The 22,596-nt window shown below is 46.4% G+C and overlaps 2 protein-coding genes across 2 annotated transcripts in view; both read left to right on the forward strand.

The window, feature by feature from the left end:
- Positions 1–17,364, forward strand: part of tab1 (TGF-beta activated kinase 1/MAP3K7 binding protein 1) — a 25,510-nt gene extending 8,146 nt beyond the window's left edge. Inside the window, exons 7-12 of the mRNA XM_071389628.1 lie at positions 197–308; positions 6,221–6,365; positions 6,637–6,850; positions 11,342–11,507; positions 13,040–13,129; positions 13,269–17,364. Of these exons, the coding sequence (XP_071245729.1) occupies positions 197–308; positions 6,221–6,365; positions 6,637–6,850; positions 11,342–11,507; positions 13,040–13,129; positions 13,269–13,416 (875 nt within the window). The 3' untranslated portion in view covers positions 13,417–17,364. The remainder of the gene's footprint in view (positions 1–196; positions 309–6,220; positions 6,366–6,636; positions 6,851–11,341; positions 11,508–13,039; positions 13,130–13,268) is intronic.
- Positions 17,365–19,403: 2,039 nt separating this feature from the next.
- mgat3b (beta-1,4-mannosyl-glycoprotein 4-beta-N-acetylglucosaminyltransferase b) overlaps positions 19,404–22,596 on the forward strand; it is a 75,401-nt gene continuing 72,208 nt past the window's right edge. Inside the window, exon 1 of the mRNA XM_071389627.1 lies at positions 19,404–20,352. The gene's annotated coding sequence lies outside the window, so the exon portion shown is untranslated. The remainder of the gene's footprint in view (positions 20,353–22,596) is intronic.

Here is a 22,596-nt window from a genome sequence, read left to right on the forward strand (position 1 = left end):
CTCTCTTCTCCTCCCCTTCCTCTCTTACTTTCATCACCGCCACCTATCTCTCCCATCTCTCCTTCATTCGTCCTTTACGTCTGCCCTCCTCTTCCCTTTCTTGCTGTTTCCTTGTTCACTCCCCTTCACCTCTCCTCCTGTCTCCTCTTCTCCACCTCATCCCACTTTACCCATCATCCTCTCCTCCATCCCCCAGGTCTTGATGTGTCTGGTCTTCGTCAGGCGACTCTGATAGCTGGTCAGAGCAGCACCAGGAGGATTGGAGACTACAGGGTTAAATATAACTACGCAGATATAGATCTGTTGAGGTAGGGGTACACACACACACACACACACACACACACACTCACACTAGCGCATGTACATCCATTTACACACACACACCCCCACACACACACAAAGGCTCAGAAGTCCAATTTCCTGCTGTCCTCTGTAGCCGAGCCAAAAGGATTAATATAAAGCTGGATCTTTGAATAGGATTCAACTTATCCACAGAAAAATGCACTTAATTGAGTTTCCAATTGGATTTCCTCAGTGCTGCATAGCGGTAGGTAGACTGAGTACAAGAGATTTCAAGTGGAAAAACGCTCCACTTTTGTATTTGTATTCATTAAGGATCCCCATTAGTTCTGCCAAGGCAGCAGCTACTCTTCTGGGGTCCAGCAACATTAAGGATCCCCATTAGTTCTGCCAAGGCAGCAGCTACTCTTCTGGGGTCCAGCAACATTAAGGATCCCCATTAGTTCTGCCAAGGCAGCAGCTACTCTTCTGGGGTCCAGCAACATTAATGATCCCCATTAGTTCTGCCAAGGCAGCAGCTACTCTTCTGGGGTCCAGCAACATTAAGGAAGTTATGTACAGTTTAAAATATGACATGACATTACATTTCATTACACTTTTCACAGCACATTAACTGTGTTCCCTCAGGCCACTACTCTGCTATCACATCTCTACAATACAACATCCCTGTGTACGTGTCTGTAGAGTGTGTTTCTTATCACGTGTATGTGTGTCTGTGCCTGTGTGTGTGTCTCTTCACAGTCCCAGCTGTTCCATAATGTGTATTTTTATCTGTTTTTGAAATCTGATTCTACTGCTTGCATCAGTTACCTGATGTGGAATAGAGTTCCATGTACTCATGACTCTATGTAGAACTGTGCGCCTCCCATAGTCTGTTATTGGGGATTGTGAAGAGACCTCTGGTGGCATGTCCTGTGGGGTATGTATGGGTGTCTGAGCTGTGTGCTAGTAGTTTAAACAGACAGCTCTGTACATTCAGCACGTCAAGACTTCTTACAAAAACAAGTAGTGATGAAGTCAATCTCTCCTCCACTTTGAGCCATGAGAGATTGACATGCATATCATTAATGTTAGTTCTCGGTGTAATTTTAAGGGCCAGCTGTGCTGCCCTGTTCTGAGATAACTGTAATTTTCCCAGGTCCCTCTTTGTGGCACCTGACAACACTACTGAACAGTAGTCCAGGTGCGACAAAACTGGAGTCTGTAGGACCTGCCTTGTTGATAGTGTTGTTAAGAAGGTAGACCAGCACTTTATTATGGACAGACTTCTCCCCATCTTAGCTACTGTTGTATCAACATGTTTTGACCATGACAGTTTACAATCTAGTGTTACTCCAAGCAGTTTAGTCACCTCAACTTTCCACATAATTTATTACATGATTTAGTTGAGGTTTAGGGTTTAGTGAATGATTTGTCCCAAATACAATGCTTTTAATTTTAGAAATATTTAGCGCTAACTTATTCCTTGCCACCCACTCTGAAACTAACTGCAGCTCTTCATTAAGTGTTGCAGTGATTTCACTCTCTGTAGTAGCTGACGTCAATAGTGTTGAGTCATCCACATACATAGACACATTGGCTTTACTCAAGGCCAGTGGCGTGTTGTTAGTAAAGGTTGAAAAAAGTAAGGGGCCTAGACAGCTGAATTCCTGATTCTACCTGGATTATGTTGGAGAGGCTTCCATTAAAGAACACCCTCTGTGTTCTGTTAGACAGGTAACTCTTTATCCACATTATAGCAGGGGGTGTAAAGCCATAACACACATGTTTTTCCAGCAGCAGAATATGATCGATAATGTCAAAAGCCACAAGTCTAACAAAACAGCCCCCACAATCTTTTGTATCAATTTCTCAGCCAATCATCTGTCATTTGTGTAAGTGCTGTGCTTGTCGAATGCCCTCCCCTATAAGCATGCTGAAAGTCTGTTGTCAATTTGTTTACAGTAAAATAGCATTGTATCTGGTCAAACACCATTTTATTCCAGAAGTTTACTAAGGTTGGTAACAGGCTGATTGGTGGGCTATTTGAGCCAGTAAAGGGGGCTTTACTATTCTTGGGTAGAGGAATGACTTTAGCTTCCCTCCAGGTCTGAGGGCACACACTTCTAGAAGCCTTAGATTGAAGATGTGGCAAATAGCAGTGGCAATATCATCTGCTATTATCCTCAGTCATTTTCCATCCAACTTGTCAGACCCCAGTGGCTTGTCATCGTTGATAGACAACAATCCATTTTCTCACCTCTTCCACACTCACTTTACAGAATTCTAAACTACAATGCTTGTCTTTCATAATTTGATAAGTTATACTTGGATGTGTAGTGTCAGCGTTTGTCACTGGCATGTCATACATACGTTTGCTAATCTTGCCAATGAAAAAAATCATTAAAGTTATTGGCAATATCAGTGGGTTTTGTGTTGAAGGATCCATCTGATTCAATGAATGATGGAGCTGAGTTTGCCTTTTTGCCCAAAATGTCATTTAAGCTCCAAAGCTTTTTACTATCATTCATTATGTCATTTACAGTGGGGCAAAAAAGTATTTAGTCAGCCACCAATTGTGCAAGTTCTCCCACTTAAAAAGATGAGAGAGGCCTGTAATTTTCATCATAGGTACACTTCAACTATGACAGACAAAATTAGGAGAAAAAATCCAGAAAATCACATTGTAGGATTTTTAATGAATTTATTTGCAAATTATGGTGGAAAATAAGTATTTGGTCAATAACAAAAGTTTATCTCAATACTTTGTTATATACCCTTTGTTGGCAATGACAGAGGTCAAACGTTTTCTGTAAGTCTTCACAAGGTTTTCACACACTGTTGCTGGTATTTTGGCCCATTCCTCCATGCAGATCTCCTCTAGAGCAGTGATGTTTTGGGGCTGTTGCTGGGCAACACGGACTTTCAACTCCCTCCAAAGATTTTCTATGGGGTTGAGATCTGGAGACTGGCTAGGCCACTCCAGGACCTTGAAATGCTTCTTACGAAGCCAATCCTTCGTTGCCCGGGCAGTGTGTTTGGGATCATTGTCATGCTGAAAGACCCAGCCACGTTTCATCTTCAATGCCCTTGCTGATGGAAGGAGGTTTTCACTCAAAATCTCACGATACATGGCCCCATTCATTCTTTCCTTTACACGGATCAGTCGTCCTGGTCCCTTTGCAGAAAAACAGCCCCAAAGCATGATGTTTCCACCCCCATGCTTCACAGTAGGTATGGTGTTCTTTGGATGCAACTCAGCATTCTTTGTCCTCCAAACACAACGAGTTGAGTTTTTACCAAAAAGTTATATTTTGGTTTCATCTGACCATATGACATTCTCCCAATCTTCTTCTGGATCATCCAAATGCTCTCTAGCAAACTTCAGACGGGCCTGGACATGTACTGGCTTAAGCAGGGGGACACGTCTGGCACTGCAGGATTTGAGTCCCTGGCGGCGTAGTGTGTTACTGATGGTAGGCTTTGTTACTTTGGTCCCAGCTCTCTGCAGGTCATTCACTAGGTCCCCCCGTGTGGTTCTGGGATTTTTGCTCACCGTTCTTGTGATCATTTTGACCCCATGGGGTGAGATCTTGCGTGGCGCCCCAGATCGAGGGAGATTATCAGTGGTCTTGTATGTCCTCCATTTCCTAATAATTGCTCCCACAGTTGATTTCTTCAAACCAAGCTGCTTACCTATTGCAGATTCAGTCTTCCCAGCCTGGTGCAGGTCTACAATTTTGTTTCTGGTGTCCTTTGACAGCTCTTTGGTCTTGGCCATAGTGGAGTTTGAAGTGTGACTGTTTGAGGTTGTGGACAGGTGTCTTTTATACTGATAACAAGTTCAAACAGGTGCCATTAATACATGTAACGAGTGGAGGACAGAGGAGCCTCTTAAAGAAGAAGTTACAGGCCTGTGAGTGCCAGAAATCTTGCTTGTTTGTAGGTGACCAAATACTTATTTTCCACCATAATTTGCAAATAAATTCATTAAAAATCCTACAATGTGATTTTCTGGATTTTCTTTTCTCATTTTGTCTGTCATAGTTGAAGTGTACCTATGATGAAAATTACAGGCCTCTCATCTTTTTAAGTGGGAGAACTTGCACAATTGGTGGCTGACTAAATACTTTTTTGCCCCACTGTATCGTTGTTTCATAGTATAGTTTATTTTTATTCAGTTTAGTCACATGATTTCTCAATCTGCACTACGTTTGCCATTCGCTTGTGCAGCCAGACTTATTTGACATTCCTTTTGCCTTATCCAACTCAACCATACCATTTTTCATTCCTCATCAGTCCACAGGGTTTAACTGTTTTTACAGTCATTTTATTAATGAGTGCTGCTCATTAGCAACTGGAATAATTAGTTTCATAAATGCGTCAAGTGCAGCGTCTGGTTGCTCCTCATTACACACCACAGACCAACACATATTATTTACATCGACAACATTAGAATTGCTGTAAATCTTATTGTATGACCTCTTATACACTATATTAGACCCAGCCTTTCCTCTTATACACTATATTAGACCCAGCCTGTCCTCTTATACACTATATTAGACCCAGCCTTTCCTCTTATACACTATATTAGACCCAGCCTGTCCTCTTATACACTATATTAGACCCAGCCTGTCCTCTTATACACTATATTAGACCCAGCCTGTCCTCTTATACACTATATTAGACCCAGCCTGTCCTCTTATACACTATATTAGACCCAGCCTGTCCTCTTATACACTATATTAGGCCCAGCCTGTCCTCTTATACACTATATTAGGCCCAGCCTGTCCTCTTATACACTATATTAGACCCAGCCTGTCCTCTTATACACTGTATTAGACCCAGCCTGTCCTCTTATACACTATATTAGACCCAGCCTTTCCTCTTATACACTATATTAGACCCAGCCTTTCCTCTTATACACTATATTAGACCCAGCCTTTTGGACTTTGGTTTTCCTAGATATGGCTACTATTGTGATCACTACATCCGATGGATTTGGATACCGCTTTAAAGCAAATTTCTGCAGCATTAGTAAAGATATGATCAATACATGTTGGTGATTTCATTTCTGTACTGTTTTTAACTACCCTGGTAGGTTGACTGATAACCTGAACCAGGTTGCAGGCACTAGTTACAGTTTGAAGCTTTCTCTTGAGTGAGCAGTGTGATCAAAGCCAGTCAAAATATACCTCTCTGTTTATCTCAAACATTAACAAGCATTTTAAACGTTATCCAGATACTGACTCTTAGTACTTGGTGGTCTATAGCAGCTGCCAACAAGAATGGGCTTTAGGTGAGGCAGATGAACCTGTAGCCATATTACTTCAACAATATTTAACAGGAGATCCTCTCTAAGTTTTACAGAAATGTGGTTCTGAATATAAACAGCAACACCTCCACCTTTGGCATTTCTGTATATTCTGTAGATGTTATAACCATGTGTTGCTGCCACTGTATCATCAAAGGTATTATCTAAGTGAGAGTCAGAAATTGTCCGAATATGAATGTCACCTGTTGCTAGCAAATGATTGATTTCATGAATACTGTTTCTTCAGCTACATATGTTAACGTGGGCTATTTGTAGCACTTTTCTGCGATGCTTGATTGTTTTCATTGCTTAGCAGAAGTAGACATGCTCATGTTCTGTATGTTAGTGCAGGGTGAGCTGCACACAGTGGGCTTCCTACCAGGGCACACCGCCTCAGTGCTAACACTATAACTCATAGGCACATGATTACTGCAGACAATAGCTGTAGGATCCACTTTAGATTGTATTGTAGGTTGGAAACAATGTTTTGCTGCGCTTCCTCTTATGGCTTACCTCTATCTCATCGCTCTCTTTTCTCCTTTCTCTTCTCTTTCACTCGCTCTCACTCTCCTCCTTCCATCTGTCCGTCTTATTCATTTTCCTCCATGCCCCGCCCACGACCATCAGCGCCGCCAAGAACAAGCCGATCATAGCCGAGCCGGAGATCCAGGCCAGCCAATCGTTAGAGGGCGTGACGGGCTTCCTGTTGCTGATGTCAGAGGGGCTCATCAAAGCCCTGGAGTCCGCCCACGGACCTGAACAGGCCAATCAGGTGGGTGCATTCACTTATCCAATGAACCTCTTAACCAATACATTCACAACAAGCTTCTTTGATAAAGACCCGGTCCAAGGAGAACGGTGCTAGTCTTTCCCAATCGTCATAGTTCACCACCACCTCTTACTCTCCTCTTCCCAACTCCAACATCATCTACACCTCTCTACCTCTCCTCCTTCGCCTCCCTCCCTCCTTCCCTCTCTCTCCCCCCTGATTTCAGTTGATTTCCCCATGAGATGAAGCGTTCCCTCTCCTCCCCCTCTTCTAGGAGATGGTAGCGATGGTAGCAGCAGAACTAGCCCAACAGGGAACCCTAGAGGCCGTGTCCCAGTCGGTGGTGGAGCGGGTCAAGCGGCTACACCACGATGTCTACGCCAGCGGACGCCAGCGGGCGTCCCACTGCTCCCGCCACGAAGACATGACGCTGCTGATACGCACGCTCAACTACACGCTGGCCGACGGCGCGCTCACACCCACACAGGGTAGGTGGGAGACACCCACACAGGGTAGGTGGGAGACACCCACACAGGGTAGGTGGGAGACACCCACACAGGGTAGGTGGGAGACACCCACACAGGGTAGGTGGGAGACACCCACACAGGGTAGGTGGGAGACACCCACACAGGGTAGGTGGGGGAGACACCCACACAGGGTAGGTGGGGGAGACACCCACACAGGGTAGGTGGGAGACACACCCACAGGGTAGGTGGGAGACACACCCACAGGGTAGGTGGGAGACACACCCACAGGGTAGGTGGGGGAGACACACCCACAGGGTAGGTGGGGGAAACACACCCACAGGGTAGGTGGGGGAAACACACCCACAGGGTAGGTGGGGGAAACACACCCACAGGGTAGGTGGGAGACACACCCACAGGGTAGGTTGGTGGAGACACACCCACAGGGTAGGTGGTGGAAACACACCCACAGGGTAGGTGGTGGAAACACACCCACAGGGTAGGTGGTGGAAACACACCCACAGGGTAGGTGGGGGAAACACACCCACAGGGTAGGTGGGAGACACACCCACAGGGTAGGTGGTGGAGACACCCACACAGGGTAGGTGGGAGACACACCCACAGGGTAGGTGGGAGACACACCCACAGGGTAGGTGGTGGAGACACCCGCACAGGGTAGGTGGGAGACACCCACAGGGTAGGTAGTGGAGACACCCGCACAGGGTACGTGGGAGACACACCCACAGGGTAGGTGGGGGAAACACACCCACAGGGTAGGTGGGAGACACACCCACAGGGTAGGTTGGTGGAGACACACCCACAGGGTAGGTGGTGGAAACACACCCACAGGGTAGGTGGGGGAAACACACCCACAGGGTAGGTGGTGGAGACACCCACACAGGGTAGGTGGGAGACACACTCACAGGGTAGGTGGGAGACACACCCACAGGGTAGGTGGTGGAGACACCCGCACAGGGTAGGTGGGAGACACCCACAGGGTAGGTGGTGGAGACACCCGCACAGGGTACGTGGGAGACACACCCACAGGGTAGGTGGTGGAGACACCCACACAGGGTAGGTGGGAGACACACCCACAGGGTAGGTGGGAGACACACCCACAGGGTAGGTGGGAGACACACCCACAGGGTAGGTGGTGGAGACACCCTCACAGGGTAGGTGGGAGACACACACCCAGGGTAGGTGGGAGACACCCACACAGGGTAGGTGGGGGAGACACACCCACACAGGGTAGGTGGGAGACACCCACACAGGGTAGGTGGGAGACACCCACACTGGGTAGGTGGGAGACACCCACACGGGGTAGGTGGGAGACACCCACACGGGGTAGGTGGGAGACACCCATACAGGGTAGGTGGGGGAGACACACCCACACTGGGTAGGTGGGGGAGACACACCCACACAGGGTAGGTGGGGGAGACACACCCACACAGGGTAGGTAGGGGAGACACACCCACACTGGGTAGGTGGGGGAGACACACACCCACAGGGTAGGTGGGGGAGACACACCCACACTGGGTAGGTGGGGGAGACACACACCCACTGGGTAGGTGGGGGAGACACACCCACACAGGGTAGGTGGGGGAGACACACCCACACAGGGTAGGTGGGGGAGACACACCCACACAGGGTAGGTGGGGGAGACACACCCACACTGGGTAGGTGGGGGAGACACACACCCACAGGGTAGGTAGGGAGACACACCCACACAGGGTAGGTGGGGGAGACACACACCCACAGGGTAGGTGGGGGAGACACACCCACACAGGGTAGGTGGAGGAGACACACCCACACAGGGTAGGTGGGGGAGACACACCCACAGGGTAGGTGGGGGAGACACACCCACACAGGGTAGGTGGGGGAGACACACAGGGTAGGTGGGGGAGACACACCCACACAGGGTAGGTGGGGGAGACACACCCACACTGGGTAGGTGGGGGAGACACACCCACACAGGGTAGGTGGGGGAGACACACCCACACAGGGTAGGTGGGGGAGACACACCCACACAGGGTAGGTGGGGGAGACACACCCACACTGGGTAGGTGGGGGAGACACACCCACACTGGGTAGGTGGGGGAGACACACCCACACTGGGTAGGTGGGGGAGACACACCCACACTGGGTAGGTGGGAGAGACACACCCACACAGGGTAGGTGGGGGAGACACACCCACACAGGGTAGGTGGGGGAGACACACCCACACAGGGTAGGTGGGGGAGACACACACACACACTGGGTAGGTGGGGGAGACACACACACACACTGGGTAGGTGGGGGAGACACACACCCACACTGGGTAGGTGGGGGAGACACACACACACACTGGGTAGGTGGGGGAGACACACACACACACTGGGTAGGTGGGGGAGACACACACCCACACTGGGTAGGTGGGGGAGACACACACCCACACTGGGTAGGTGGGGGAGACACACACCCCACACTGGGTAGGTGGGGGAGACACACACCCACACTGGGTAGGTGGGGGAGACACACATACACACTGGGTAGGTGGGGGAGACACACACCCACACTGGGTAGGAGGGAGACACACACCCACACTGGGTAGGTGGGGGAGACACACACCCACACTGGGTAGGTGGGGGAGACACACACCCACACTGGGTAGGTGGGGGAGACACACATACACAGAGAGCAGAAACACTGACAAGGGACGATGAAATTGTATTTATTTCACCTTTATTTATTTCACTTTTATTTAACCAGGCTAGTCAATTAAGAACAAATTCCTATTTACAATGATGGCCTGTCAAGAGGCAAAAGGCCTCCTGTGGGGACGGGGGATAAAAACTCAATGTAAACACAGACAGAAGACACTGGCAACAGCACAAATACAACAGCAAACTCTGTCTCTCCTCTAGGTGGTCGTATCTAGGTGTCGGTGGCCTACTCTGACTACCCCAGCACCACTATATTACTACTATAATAGTGATGAACTCTGTCTCTCTGCTGTCTCTCCTCTAGGTGGTCGTATCTACAGTGTCGGTGCCCTACTCTGACTACCCCAGCACCACTATATTACTACTATAATAGTGATGAACTCTGTCTCTCCTCTAGGTGGTCGTATCTACCCAGTGTCGGTGCCCTACTCTGACTACCCCAGCACCACTATATTACTACTATAATAGTGATGAACTCTGTCTCTCTGCTGTCTCTCCTCTAGGTGGTCGTATCTACAGTGTCGGGGCCCTACTCTGACTACCCAGCACCACTATATTACTACTATAATAGTGATGAACTCTGTCTCTCCTCTAGGTGGTCGTATCTACAGTGTCGGTGCCCTACTCTGACTACCCAGCACCACTATATTACTACTATAATAGTGATGAACTCTGTCTCTCCTCTAGGTGGTCGTATCTCTAGGTGTCGGGGCCCTACTCTGACTACCCAGCACCACTATATTACTACTATAATAGTGATGAACTCTGTCTCTCCTCTAGGTGGTCGTATCTCTAGGTGTCGGTGCCCTACTCCGACTACCCCAGCACCACTATATTACTACTATAATAGTGATGAACTCTGTCTCTCCTCTAGGTGGACGTATCTACAGTGTCGGGGCCCTACTCTGACTGCCCAGCACCACTATATTACTACTATAATAGTGATGAACTCTGTCTCTCCTCTAGGTGGTCGTATCTCTAGGTGTCGGTGCCCTACTCTGACTACCCCAGCACCACTATATTACTACTATAATAGTGATGAACTCTGTCTCTCCTCTAGGTGGTCGTATCTACAGTGTCGGTGCCCTACTCTGACTACCCAGCACCACTATATTACTACTATAATAGTGATGAACTCTGTCTCTCCTCTAGGTGGACGTATCTACAGTGTCGGTGCCCTACTCTGACTACCCCAGCACCACTATATTACTACTATAATAGTGATGAACTCTGTTTCTCCTCTAGGTGGTCGTATCTACAGTGTCGGTGCCCTACTCTGACTACCCAGCACCACTATATTACTACTATAATAGTGATGAACTCTGTCTCTCCTCTAGGTGGACGTATCTACAGTGTCGGTGCCCTACTCTGACTACCCCAGCACCACTATATTACTACTATAATAGTGATGAACTCTGTCTCTCCTCTAGGTGGACGTATCTACAGTGTCGGTGCCCTACTCTGACTACCCCAGCACCACTATATTACTACTATAATAGTGATGAACTCTGTCTCTCTGCTGTCTCTCCTCTAGGTGGTCGTATCTACAGTGTCGGTGCCCTACTCTGACTACCCCAGCACCACTATATTACTACTATAATAGTGATGAACTCTGTCTCTCCTCTATGTGGTCGTATCTACAGTGTCGGTGCCCTACTCTGACTACCCCAGCACCACTATATTACTACTATAATAGTGATGAACTCTGTCTCTCCTCTATGTGGTCGTATCTACAGTGTCGGTGCCCTACTCTGACTACCCCAGCACCACTATATTACTACTATAATAGTGATGAACTCTGTCTCTCCTCTAGGTGGTCGTATCTACCCAGTGTCGGTGCCCTACTCCAACTGCCCCAGCAGCACCAGTAAGACCAGCGTCACCCTCTCCCTGGTCATGCCCTCTCAGGGGGGTACCCTCACCAACGGGACCAACACAGCCTCCACTTTGGAGGAGGGCACACCCACACACACACCTGGGTAATATATATAATATATGCCATGTATCCATAGCAACTCACCCAAAGCGTGCGCACACCAAGCTAATAACACACACAAACTCACCAACAGGACTAACACAGCTGTCTTTCACTGGAAGAGGATACAAATGCAGGCATGCTCACACACATACTAGAGATGGGGGATATGGACAACACATCATATCACAATATTTGTGTCATTTGTGTGATGTTTGTGAATAGAAGACTGTGTTTTATGAGTAGTGCATGAGCCTAGCTTGACAACAGATGAACTGAAAGTGATTTGACTAGGCGGTGTCCGTTCTGATGGTTGTATACACACTAGGACAAGACTGTTCTGATGGTTGTATACACACTAGGACAAGACTGTTCTGATGGTTGTATACACACTAGGACAAGACTGTTCTGATGGTTGTATACACACTAGGACAAGACCGTTCTGATGGTTGTATACACACTAGGACAAGACTGTTCTGATGGTTGTATACACACTAGGACCAGACCGTTCTGATGGTTGTATACACACTAGGACAAGACTGTTCTGATGGTTGTATACACACTAGGACAAGACTGTTCTGATGGTTGTATACACACTAGGACAAGACTGTTCTGATGGTTGTATACACACTAGGACAAGACCGTTCTGATGGTTGTATACACACTAGGACAAGACTGTTCTGATGGTTGTATACACACTAGGACAAGACCGTTCTGATGGTTGTATACACACTAGGACAAGACTGTTCTGATGGTTGTATACACACTAGGACAAGACTGACAGGGAGGTAGTCCAATATGTACAACTTTTCCTTTCATGTAGCACTGTATCAAAATATAGTTCAAGAGTGTATTGTTAAAATTCATACCGGTATGTGGATCCATACCATTATACTGGTATTCTGGATATATCGCCCAGCCCGAACACATACACACATCCACCAAGCTAAACACACACTTCCACCCTGACTTGATTAGGACGCCTTCTGCAGGCAGGGATGACCTTCTGTTCTTGGCCAGACTCCAACAAGTGTAGACGATGGTTTCATAGCCAGTTCATTTTAGATTTTCATTTGGGTTTGTTAGGGTCATTTCAGATAAACCATAGTGTAATTGTTGTCCCGAGCTAAGACCACACGTTGGCTTCATGTTATTTTGTTGTTCTTAGAGGCATGTGCATGGCCCCTGTTCTGAGTCATTGATTGGTTCATTTCTCCTACCCTTCTTTACTTTGCTGTCTTTTTTCCTTCATTCCTTATTTATTTTCCTTCTCTGAATCTCCTCCTTCTGCTCCCTCGCTTTCCCATCCTCCATCTGTCTGTTACTTCCCTCCTTTCTTTTGCTCTTCTTCCCCTCCCTCCCTCCATCCATCTTCCTCCTCACCTCTAGCACGCTCCTTCTACCCAGCGCCATCCGCCGTTCCTCCCTTGACATCCTCCAGTCCATAAATGAGCTCTGTCTCTCCCCTCTTCCCTCTCTCCCCCCTCTCCCCCCTCGCCCCCCCGCCCCCCTCCCACCCCCTGTCCCACCCCGCAGCCAGAGTCCCACCACCACGCTCCATTCCACCAATAACCAGACCACCCAGAGCTCCAGCTCCTCTTCAGGAGACGGAGGCAGCCTCTTCAGGTAGGTAGCTCGGTGGGTTAGAGAAGGGGAACCAGGTAACCGAAAGGTTGCCGGTTCAAATCCCAGGCGTCATGGTTTCTATTCTGTTTCTAGGAAGATAATGTTCACTAAAATATCCATTGTATTGTACTCACTCCAGACAGCGTGGCAGCCAGGCGGTGCAGCCAGACGAGACCGGACGGGTCCCTCCCTATATTGACTTCACCCAGTTCTACCGGCTGTGGGGGTCGGACCACGGAGACTTCCTGGGGACACAGGGGTCCTCAGCCGGGCTGGGGCCTCAGTGATGGAGGGGGACAAGATTTGGGGTGAAGAGAATGATAACTGCTCTTGAAGGAGAGAGGTAGAGGAATGTATTGGAGGAGTTGTGTGATGGATTTTGGTGGTGTTGTTGAGATTTAGACCATCTGATATGGCATTTCTATTTTTTTACTTTGTCACGACTATTCCTTTTACTACAGCCGATAACGTGTTTATTACACGCCTAAAGGTAATGTTATTGATGGGTCGGGTGGACGACAGGTATGCAGGAAGGAGGGCTGATCTAGCATCAGTTTTTGCTTTCGATAACAATGAATAAGATCATATGGACAGGGGTGACCTGATCCTAGGTCACTGCTCTGACTCTGAGATGCTTGATACGGCCCCAGATCTACCTGAATGTACTGAATTTACTCCCAACACACAGTCAGTGAGTGTATGTTGGCTGGCGTTTGTAACTCCTGTCACCTGCTCTCTGTCAGTCTGTCTGTAAACAAGGGAGGTGGGTGGGAAGGGGGATGAATGAATCATGTGGGGTTATCAGTGTCTGTGAACAAGAGAGGGAGATGGGAAGGAGGAGAGGGGGGTGAATGAATGATGTGGGGTTATCAGTGTCTGTGAACAAGGGAAGGAGGAGAGGGGGAGGGATGAATGATGTGAGGTTATCAGTCTGTCTGTGAACAAGAGAGGGAGGTGGGAGGGAGGTGGGGGATGAATGAATGATGTGGGGTTAACAGTCTGTCTGTAAACAAGGGAGGGAGGAGAGGGGGAGGGATGAATGATGTGGGGTTATCAGTCTGTCTGTGAACAAGAGAGGGAGGTGGGAGGGAGGTGGGGGATGAATGAATGATGTGGGGTTAACAGTCTGTCTGTAAACAAGGGAGGGAGGTGGGAAGGAGGAGAGGGGGGTGAATGAATGATGTGGGGTTATCAGTGTCTGTGAACAAGGGAAGGAGGAGAGGGGGAGGGATGAATGATGTGAGGTTATCAGTCTGTCTGTAAACAAGGGAAGGAGGAGAGGGGGATGAATGAATGATGTGGGGTTATCAGTGTCTGTAAACAAGGGAAGGAGGAGGGGGGTGAATGAATGATGTGGGGTTATCAGTGTCTGTAAACAAGGGAAGGAGGAGAGGGGGGTGAATGAATGATGTGGGGTTATCAGTGTCTGTAAACAAGGGAAGGAGGAGAGGGGGATGAATGAATGATGTGGGGTTATCAGTGTCTGTAAACAAGGGAAGGAGGAGAGGGGGGTGAATGAATGATGTGGGGTTATCAGTGTCTGTAAACAAGGGAAGGAGGAGAGGGGGAGGGATGAATGATGTGGGGTTATCAGTCTGTAAACAAGGGAAGGAGGAGAGGGGGATGAATGAATGATGTGGGGTTATCAGTCTGTAAACAAGGGAAGGAGGAGAGGGGGGTGAATGAATGATGTGGGGTTATCAGTGTCTGTAAACAAGGGAAGGAGGAGAGGGGGAGGGATGAATGATGTGGGGTTATCAGTCTGTAAACAAGGGAAGGAGGAGAGAGGGATGAATGAATGATGTGGGGTTATCAGTCTGTAAACAAGGGAAGGAGGAGAGAGGGGTGAATGAATGATGTGGGGTTATCAGTGCGGGTGACACATCACATAATGAGCTGACAAGTGAAGGGACTCATCTCAGCTGTCTCTTGTTACTGTAGCTCTCCATTGATCTCTCTTTCCACCCCACTCCCTCCTACTCTCCACCTGCCTCTTCACTCTCTCTTTCTCTCTTTCCACCCCACTCCCTCCTACTCTCTACCTGCCTCTTCACTCTCTCTTTCTCTCTTTCCACCCCACTCCCTCCTACTCTCCACCTGCCTCTTCACTCTCTCTTTCGCTCCTCTTTATCCATATTTGGTCTGAAGTGGGGTTGGTTGGAGGAGAGATGGGCAGTTGAAGTGATTACATTTTTTTGATAGTTATGAAATCATGTATATCGAACGTATGTTTATTTTATGTATTGTTATATATATTTTATGTACAGTTGAAGTCAGAAGTTTACATACACTTAGGTTGGAGTCATTAAAACTAGTTTTTTAACCACTCCACATATTTCTTGTTAACAAATTATAGTTTTGGCAAGTTGGTTAGGACATCTACTTTGTGCATGACACAAGTCATTTTTCCAACAATCGTTTACAGACAGATTTATTCACTTATAATTCACTGTATCACAATTCCAGTGGGTCAGAAGTTTACATACACTAGTTGACTGTGCCTTTAAACAGCTTGGAAAATTCCAGAAAAAGATGTTATAGCTTTAGAAGCTTCTGATAGGCTAATTGACATCATTTGAGTCAATAGGAGGTGTACCTGTGGATGTATTTCAAGGCCTACCTTCAAACTCAGTGCCTCTTTGCTTGACATCATGGGAAAATCAAAAGAAATCAGCCAAGACCTCAACATATTTTTTATGTAAACCGCCACAAGTCTAGTTCATCCTTGGGAGCAATTTACAAACGCCTGAAGGTACCACGTTCATCTGTACAAACAATAGTACGCAAGTATAAACACCATGGGACCACGCAGCCGTCATACCGCTCAGGAAGGAGACGTGTTCTGTCTCATAGAGATGAACGTACTTTGGTGCAAAAAGTGCAAATCAATCCCAGAACAACAGCAAAGGACCTTGTAAAGATGCTGGAGGGAACAGGTACAAAAGTATCTATATCCACAGTAAAACGAGTCCTATATCGAAATAACCTGAAAGGCCGCTCAGCAAGGAAGAAGCCACTGCTCCAAAACCGCTATAAAAAAGTCAGACTACGGTTTGCAACTGCAGGTGGGGACAAAGATCATGCTTTTTGGAGAAATATTCTCTGGTCTGATGAAACAAAAATAGAACTGTTTGGCCATAATGACCATCGTTATGTTTTGGGGGGGAAATGGGATGCTTGCAAGCCGAAGAACACCATCCCAACTGTGAAGCACGGGGGTGGCAGCATCATGTTGTGGGGGTGCTTTACTGCAGGAGGGACTGGTGCACTTCACAAAATAGACGCCATCATGAGGAACGAAAATTATGAGGATATATTGAAGTAACATCTCAACACATCAGTCAGGAAGTTAAAGCTTGGTCGCAAATGGGTCTTCCAAATGGACAATGACCCCAACCATAATTCCAAAGTTATGGCAAAATGGCTTAAGGACAACAAAGTCAAGGTATTGGAGTGGCCATCACAAAGCCCTGATCTCAATCCCATAGAAAATTTGTGGGCAGAACTGAAAAAGCGTGTGCGAGCAAGGAGACCTACAAACCTGACTCAGTTACCCCAGCTCAGTCAGGAGGAATGGGCCAAAATTCACCCAACTTATTGTGGAAGAATACCTGAAATGTTTGACCCAAGATAAACAATTTAAAGGCAATGCTACCAAATACTAATTGAGTGTATGTAAACTTCTGACCCACTGGAAATGTGATGAAATAAATAAAAGCTGAAATAAATCATTCTCTCTACTATTATTCTGACATTTAACATTCTTAAAATAAAGTGGTGATCCTAACTGACCTAAGACAGGGAATTTTTACTTGGATTAAATGTCAGGAGTTGTGAAAAACTGAGTTTAAATGTATTTGGCTAAGGTGTATGTAAACTTCCAACTTCAACTGTATATGTCAAGGTTAGGGTCAATACCATTTCAATTTCAGAAAGTGAACAGCATTGAAGAGAATTGGAATTGAAATGTCAGTGTACTTAATCGACGTGGACGTTGATTAAGGCAGCAACCTGCACCTCTGATTCAGAGCTGTTTGATTAAATAAATACAGAAGACACATTTCAGTTGAATGCAATGTGTTGTACAACTGACTTGAGACTCGTTTCCCTTCCTGAATTGAAAGGGAATTGACCCTGAAGCTTTCTATATGTTTCTGAATGTGTTTTACATTTGCTATGTATGTTGTATCTCCTTGGAGATAGGCTGCATTGAGAAATTAAATGATAGAAATGTGTGACTTCTTCTGCGATGTCGTCTTGATGTTTTGACTTCCAAATCCTTCAACTACTGCCTCTTTGACGTTGACATGTTAGTTATTTTGGGGCGGCAGGTAGCTTAGTGGTTAGAGCGTTGGGCCAGTAACCGAAAGGTTGCTAGATCGAATCCCCGAGCTGACAAGGTGCAAATCTGTCGCTCTGCCCCTGAACAAGGCAGTGTACCCACTGTTTCTAGGCCGTTATTGTAAATAAGAATTTGATGTTAACTGACTTCCCTAGTTAAATAAAAGTTAAATTTAAACAATTTTTAAAATTAGCAGACGTTCTTCAAACTTCAACTACTGCCTCTTTTACATTGGCATGTTAGTCATTTAGCAGATGCTCTTCAACGCTCTTATCCAGAGCCACTTGTAGTGATACATGACTTTTAATAGCCAACTAGGTTTAGTATTACATTGGGTAGAATCTGACTGAGGAAACTAAGTGACTGTACCTCTGAGGAAGAGAGAAAAAGGAGAAAAGATAGACAGGCTAAGTTGTCTTTTAGAGGGGAAGAAGGAAGGAAGGAAGGAAGGAAGGAAGGAAGGAAGGAAGGAAGGAAGGAAGGAAGGAAAGATTGACAATAGGTATAATCCTTCATTCAGCAGAGCAGGTAAACTGACGTTTGTGCCTTGAGCCCCATTCAGTGTCAGATTTAGGAAGTCCTCACACACAACTCTTCTTTGTCAACCCTCTTTAAATAAGTAGCCTACGGCATATGTCTGTATGTCCCAAACAGCACCCTATTCCCTATATAGTGCACAACTTTTTACTAAAATAAGTGCACTATAAATGGTGGTATTATAAATAGGGTGCCATTTGGAACACTGATTAAGAACACAGTATGTTATGATGAAAGCGAGTTGAGGAATGGAACATTCAATGTCAGTTATTTCTCTTGGACAATATATATATATATATATTTGTTTTGAAATAATTATTCATGAAGGTAGGGCCTGTAGTGTCAGGTGCAGGGTTGAGATTCTGTGCTCGATTGTTGATTAGATGTGTGAATAATTATTGAATCTATCAAAATGTATTGCTTACAATAAAAGCAATCGGGATTGATCGATCAGCCTGTTTATTGTCTATAAACATCGCCAAACAAAGGAATCATTATAATGTATACATTTCTATCACCATAGTCTAAAGATGTAGAAAGGAGCGTTTTTAGTTGTTTCAGAAATATATTGGTTGTCTTTAGCTTTAGTTCTGAGGCGTTAAAAGTGTGAGTAATGTATGTCCTCGTTCCACAGACAGAGCTCTTTTTCCTTCGCATGTTTCTGTAACCCCCTCCCCCCATGAATTCAGTTCTGAGATTCAGACCCATCTCAAGGGAAACGAGCTCTCTCTGTCGCTCTCTCTTTATACAGCAAAATAGGCTATTACTTTACAATGTCCCGACTCAGTCATCGGCCAAGGTCTAATTTGCTGTGCCCTTGTGGATTCAAGACATGCATTTAAACATAGTTAAATCCCCGATTTACAACCAATCCTCAAAACAGGCTGACTGCACAGACAATTCCACCATTATATTGTAGGCCTATTGTATTAAAACGGATATGGTGGATACTACAAGGGCGTTCCTTGCTAGAGGGGGTGGGGGGGGTCAGTGAAACAAGATGTGTGTTTACATTGTGTTTACATTGTAACGGTACCATTATTTTATACCGCTACATTGGCGCAGAGAGAGAAGGAGTGTGTTGGCCTGATGTGCGTCAAAACATCGTATCACGACAGTGGAGGAGTGACACATTTTGAATACCTACATTATGGCGCTCCGCCATCGCTCTCTCTACAATTTCGCCTTTATTTCTCCCCCACGAGCACCCCTTGTCGTCCACTCAATTCAAAGTGCTTTACCTGCCTGGGATACATATGTTTACATTGCCAAAGCAAGCTAAATATACAATAAAAATATTTTCCTTTTCTCTTTTTATCTTTCTCTTTCACCCGCTCGCTCCTGTGATAAGCAAACCCAAGCACGGGGAGGAGCTGCCTTGTCGTGCGGCCCCCATCCCTGTTCTCCCCTGCTACTAATTTCACCCACCAGAGAGAGAGAGAAATGAAAAGTAACTAAACGGGGGAAAGAGAGACGGGTGTGTTGCTTGTCCTCTTCATATGAGCGGAAAGGCGTCATATTCGGTGCAGCTCGAGCGCTGTTGTTGGCCGGGGCTCACACGAGAGAGAGAGAGAGAGAAGGAAGAGGTGCTGCTTTACAGATAACGGAACAGTGAAAGGAGAAAGCGCTAGCGACGAGTCATAAAAACGTCAAAATCGGTGTAAAACCAGTTAAGACAACAGCGCGCGTCCTGTTTCCCTCATCACTTCGATTCGAGCCAACTGGGATCGGGATGGATATATCTTCTTCTGCACCATTTGTCAGATCTCCCGCTAGAGAGGACCGTGCCTCACGCGCAGCAGCAGCACCCCCACCACCGAAATCGTGTTTTCTTCTCGGATGCTCCCATTAGATACAGAACAACCGTAGATATCGATTAGTGGCTAGTATTCGAATGCGGCGCGCACTGCCCGGGATAACGGTAGATTGAACCTGCTGGCTGCCATCGACTGAACAAACGGAGACGTACCAACGGGACCACGGGATTCGTGGTCGTTCAGCTATCCTAGGCACTGCAGCCTAGCAGGCAGCCCCCTTCGTCGCAAGATACAGGGAGAAACCGTGGGATACTAGCCTACACTCTCTCCCTGATGCAAATCACCGCCGCAGCGCAGCGTCGAGAAACGATGCAGCTGTTTGATAAGAAACATATGTAACGGGGGAATTACGGGAGACCCTGGCCGGGTTCTCTGTCTGATCTGCGCACCCAGGCTGATAACGGAGGCTCCGGTAACGGGATTGGAATGGCATAGATTGCTTTTTTTCAACACGGTGACCGACGAACAGAACGGATACATATCTGACATGACTATCTGCATCTAGAGACCTCAAACACAGGCGATGGGTAAGGAAAGCCTTTCCTTTTCTTGTGGGGAAATATAGAGGGGAATATCGGCCAGAGACGTGCATGTTCAAAGACCCCTGGTCTGTCATAATGCACTTGTATGACTGCAATGTAGATGGGTGTGTGTGTTGGTGCTTTCAAGACAACTGGGAACTTTGAAAAATAGGTTAGACAATGACGTCAGTTATCTTTAGGTCAATTCTGAGTTGGATGACCGTTCAAAACGAGTCGGAGTTCGTTTTTTTCCCGAGTTCCCAGTTGTCTGGAACGCGGCATGTGTAGCCTATGTGTAGGCCTAGTTGGGGGTAAGGCCAAGATATAGGGACATGATATTGGTGATGAATTTGACGATGATGAATATTGTTATAATAATCTATTAGCCTATGGTTTTAGCAACCACAAACCAAATAAGTACGACCCGAAAGCAAGCTCGTTCAGAATTGTATTCTCTGTCCATTCCCCCAAAAAAATATTCGCGTGCGATTAAGATCTTCAATATTAGGTGACGTTCCAGAATCCGTGATTCTTTACTTCTTGAGAGCTGACATGAAAAGTAGACAAGACAGACGTATCCCGAGAGAGGCCGATTGGGTTTTTTGTTTTTGGTTGTTATCGTGTCTGCAGATGCAGAATTCCATTCACTTCACTTGCTACAGTAGAGTTGCAGTGTTACATTCTGCAGGGATAGAAACATCCAATTCAGACCATGTTGTTTGGTTTATACACTCTTAGAAAAAATCATGTTATCCAGAACCTTAAAGGGTTATTCGGCTGTCCCCATAGGAGAACCTTTTGAATAACCCTTTTTGGGTCCATGTAAAACCATTTTGGGTTCGATGTAGAACACTTTCTACAGAGGGTTCTACATGGAACCAAAAAGGGTTCTACCTGGAACCCAAAAGGTTCTCCTATAGGGACAGGAGAAGAACTCCTTTGGAACCCTTTTTTTCTAAGAGTGTAGGCCTGTGCAGTGAATGCAGATGTAGGGCCTAGAGAATAACAGACTGTCAAGTCCCATTATAACAGCCTACCTAAACCAGCAGTAGTAAAGGGCTTCAGGAAGCAGTTGTCCCTTCAGATATAGCATAGATCTGATCTAGGATCAGGTTATCCTCACCAACCCTGACCTTTACCATTATGAGACGAATTATCATAATCCATTATAAGATCATGTTGAGGAAAACCTTGTACATACACATTTTACAAGCATTTCGCTACACCCACAATAACATCTGCTAAATATGTGTATGTGACCAAAAACATTTGATTTGATTGTGTGTGTGTGTGTGTGTGTGTGTGTGTGTGTGTGTGTGTGTGTGTGTGTGTGTGTGTGTGTGTGTGTGTGTGTGTGTGTGTGTGTGTGTGTGTGTGTGTGTGTGTGAGAGAGAGAGAGAGAGAGAAGGCAGTTACAGACATACACACTTTGGTAGGCATGCCTAAGGCCTTGTTGTTTCTTCATGTTGCTAGAGGGATGTCTAAGGATGGAGTGACGATTGGTTGATCCATCTCCATTTACTCTGCGGCTAGCCCGGGAGTTGTGAGTTAGTGGTCGGAATGGGTGTGTGGGTGTGTTCCCTGGGTGTGTGGGTATGCGTGTGTGTCGCTGTGTGTGGGTTGCACTTGCTCATGTGAAACAACTCACAAAATCATTTCTCAAGGGGTGTATCTTAATAGTCAATTGCAGCTTCCTCGTCTTCATCTGAAATCAAGATGATGGCTGTGTTCCTCGTTCAAGCTAACATGACAGGGTCTGTGAATTTGTCAGTTTAGGTGAAGGAAAGGAGACAAGGAGAGGAAGTAAACCAAGCCTATAGAGATGCACCCCTTGGGAACGGTTCCCTGACTGAGGCTGAGGTATCTGAAGAATCCAAATCAGTTGGGAGTTATGCATTGTGAATTAGTGGTCGCTGGGTGGTGTGTGTGTGTGTGTGTGTGTGCGTGTGTGTGTGTGTGTGTGTGTGTGTGTCTGTGGGTCTGTGTGTGTGTTGCACATCTGGAAATTATGTGGAAATTGAGCAAGTTGAGGTGACTAAACTGCTTGGAGTAACCCTGGATTGTAAACTGTCATGGTAAAAACATATTGATACAACAGTAGCTGGTGCAGACAGATAGGGCAGCCCTGCTTCTAGCTCCTAGGCAACTTTGCAGTATTTTTTTTGAATATATGTTATTTCTTACAATATTAGCCCAGAATTTCTTTGTGATATTACATAGAGCCGGGAAGAACTTTTGGATATCAGAGCG

The sequence above is a fragment of the Salvelinus alpinus genome, chromosome 2 (genome assembly GCF_045679555.1).
Source record: "Salvelinus alpinus chromosome 2, SLU_Salpinus.1, whole genome shotgun sequence".
NCBI lineage: Eukaryota > Metazoa > Chordata > Actinopteri > Salmoniformes > Salmonidae > Salvelinus > Salvelinus alpinus.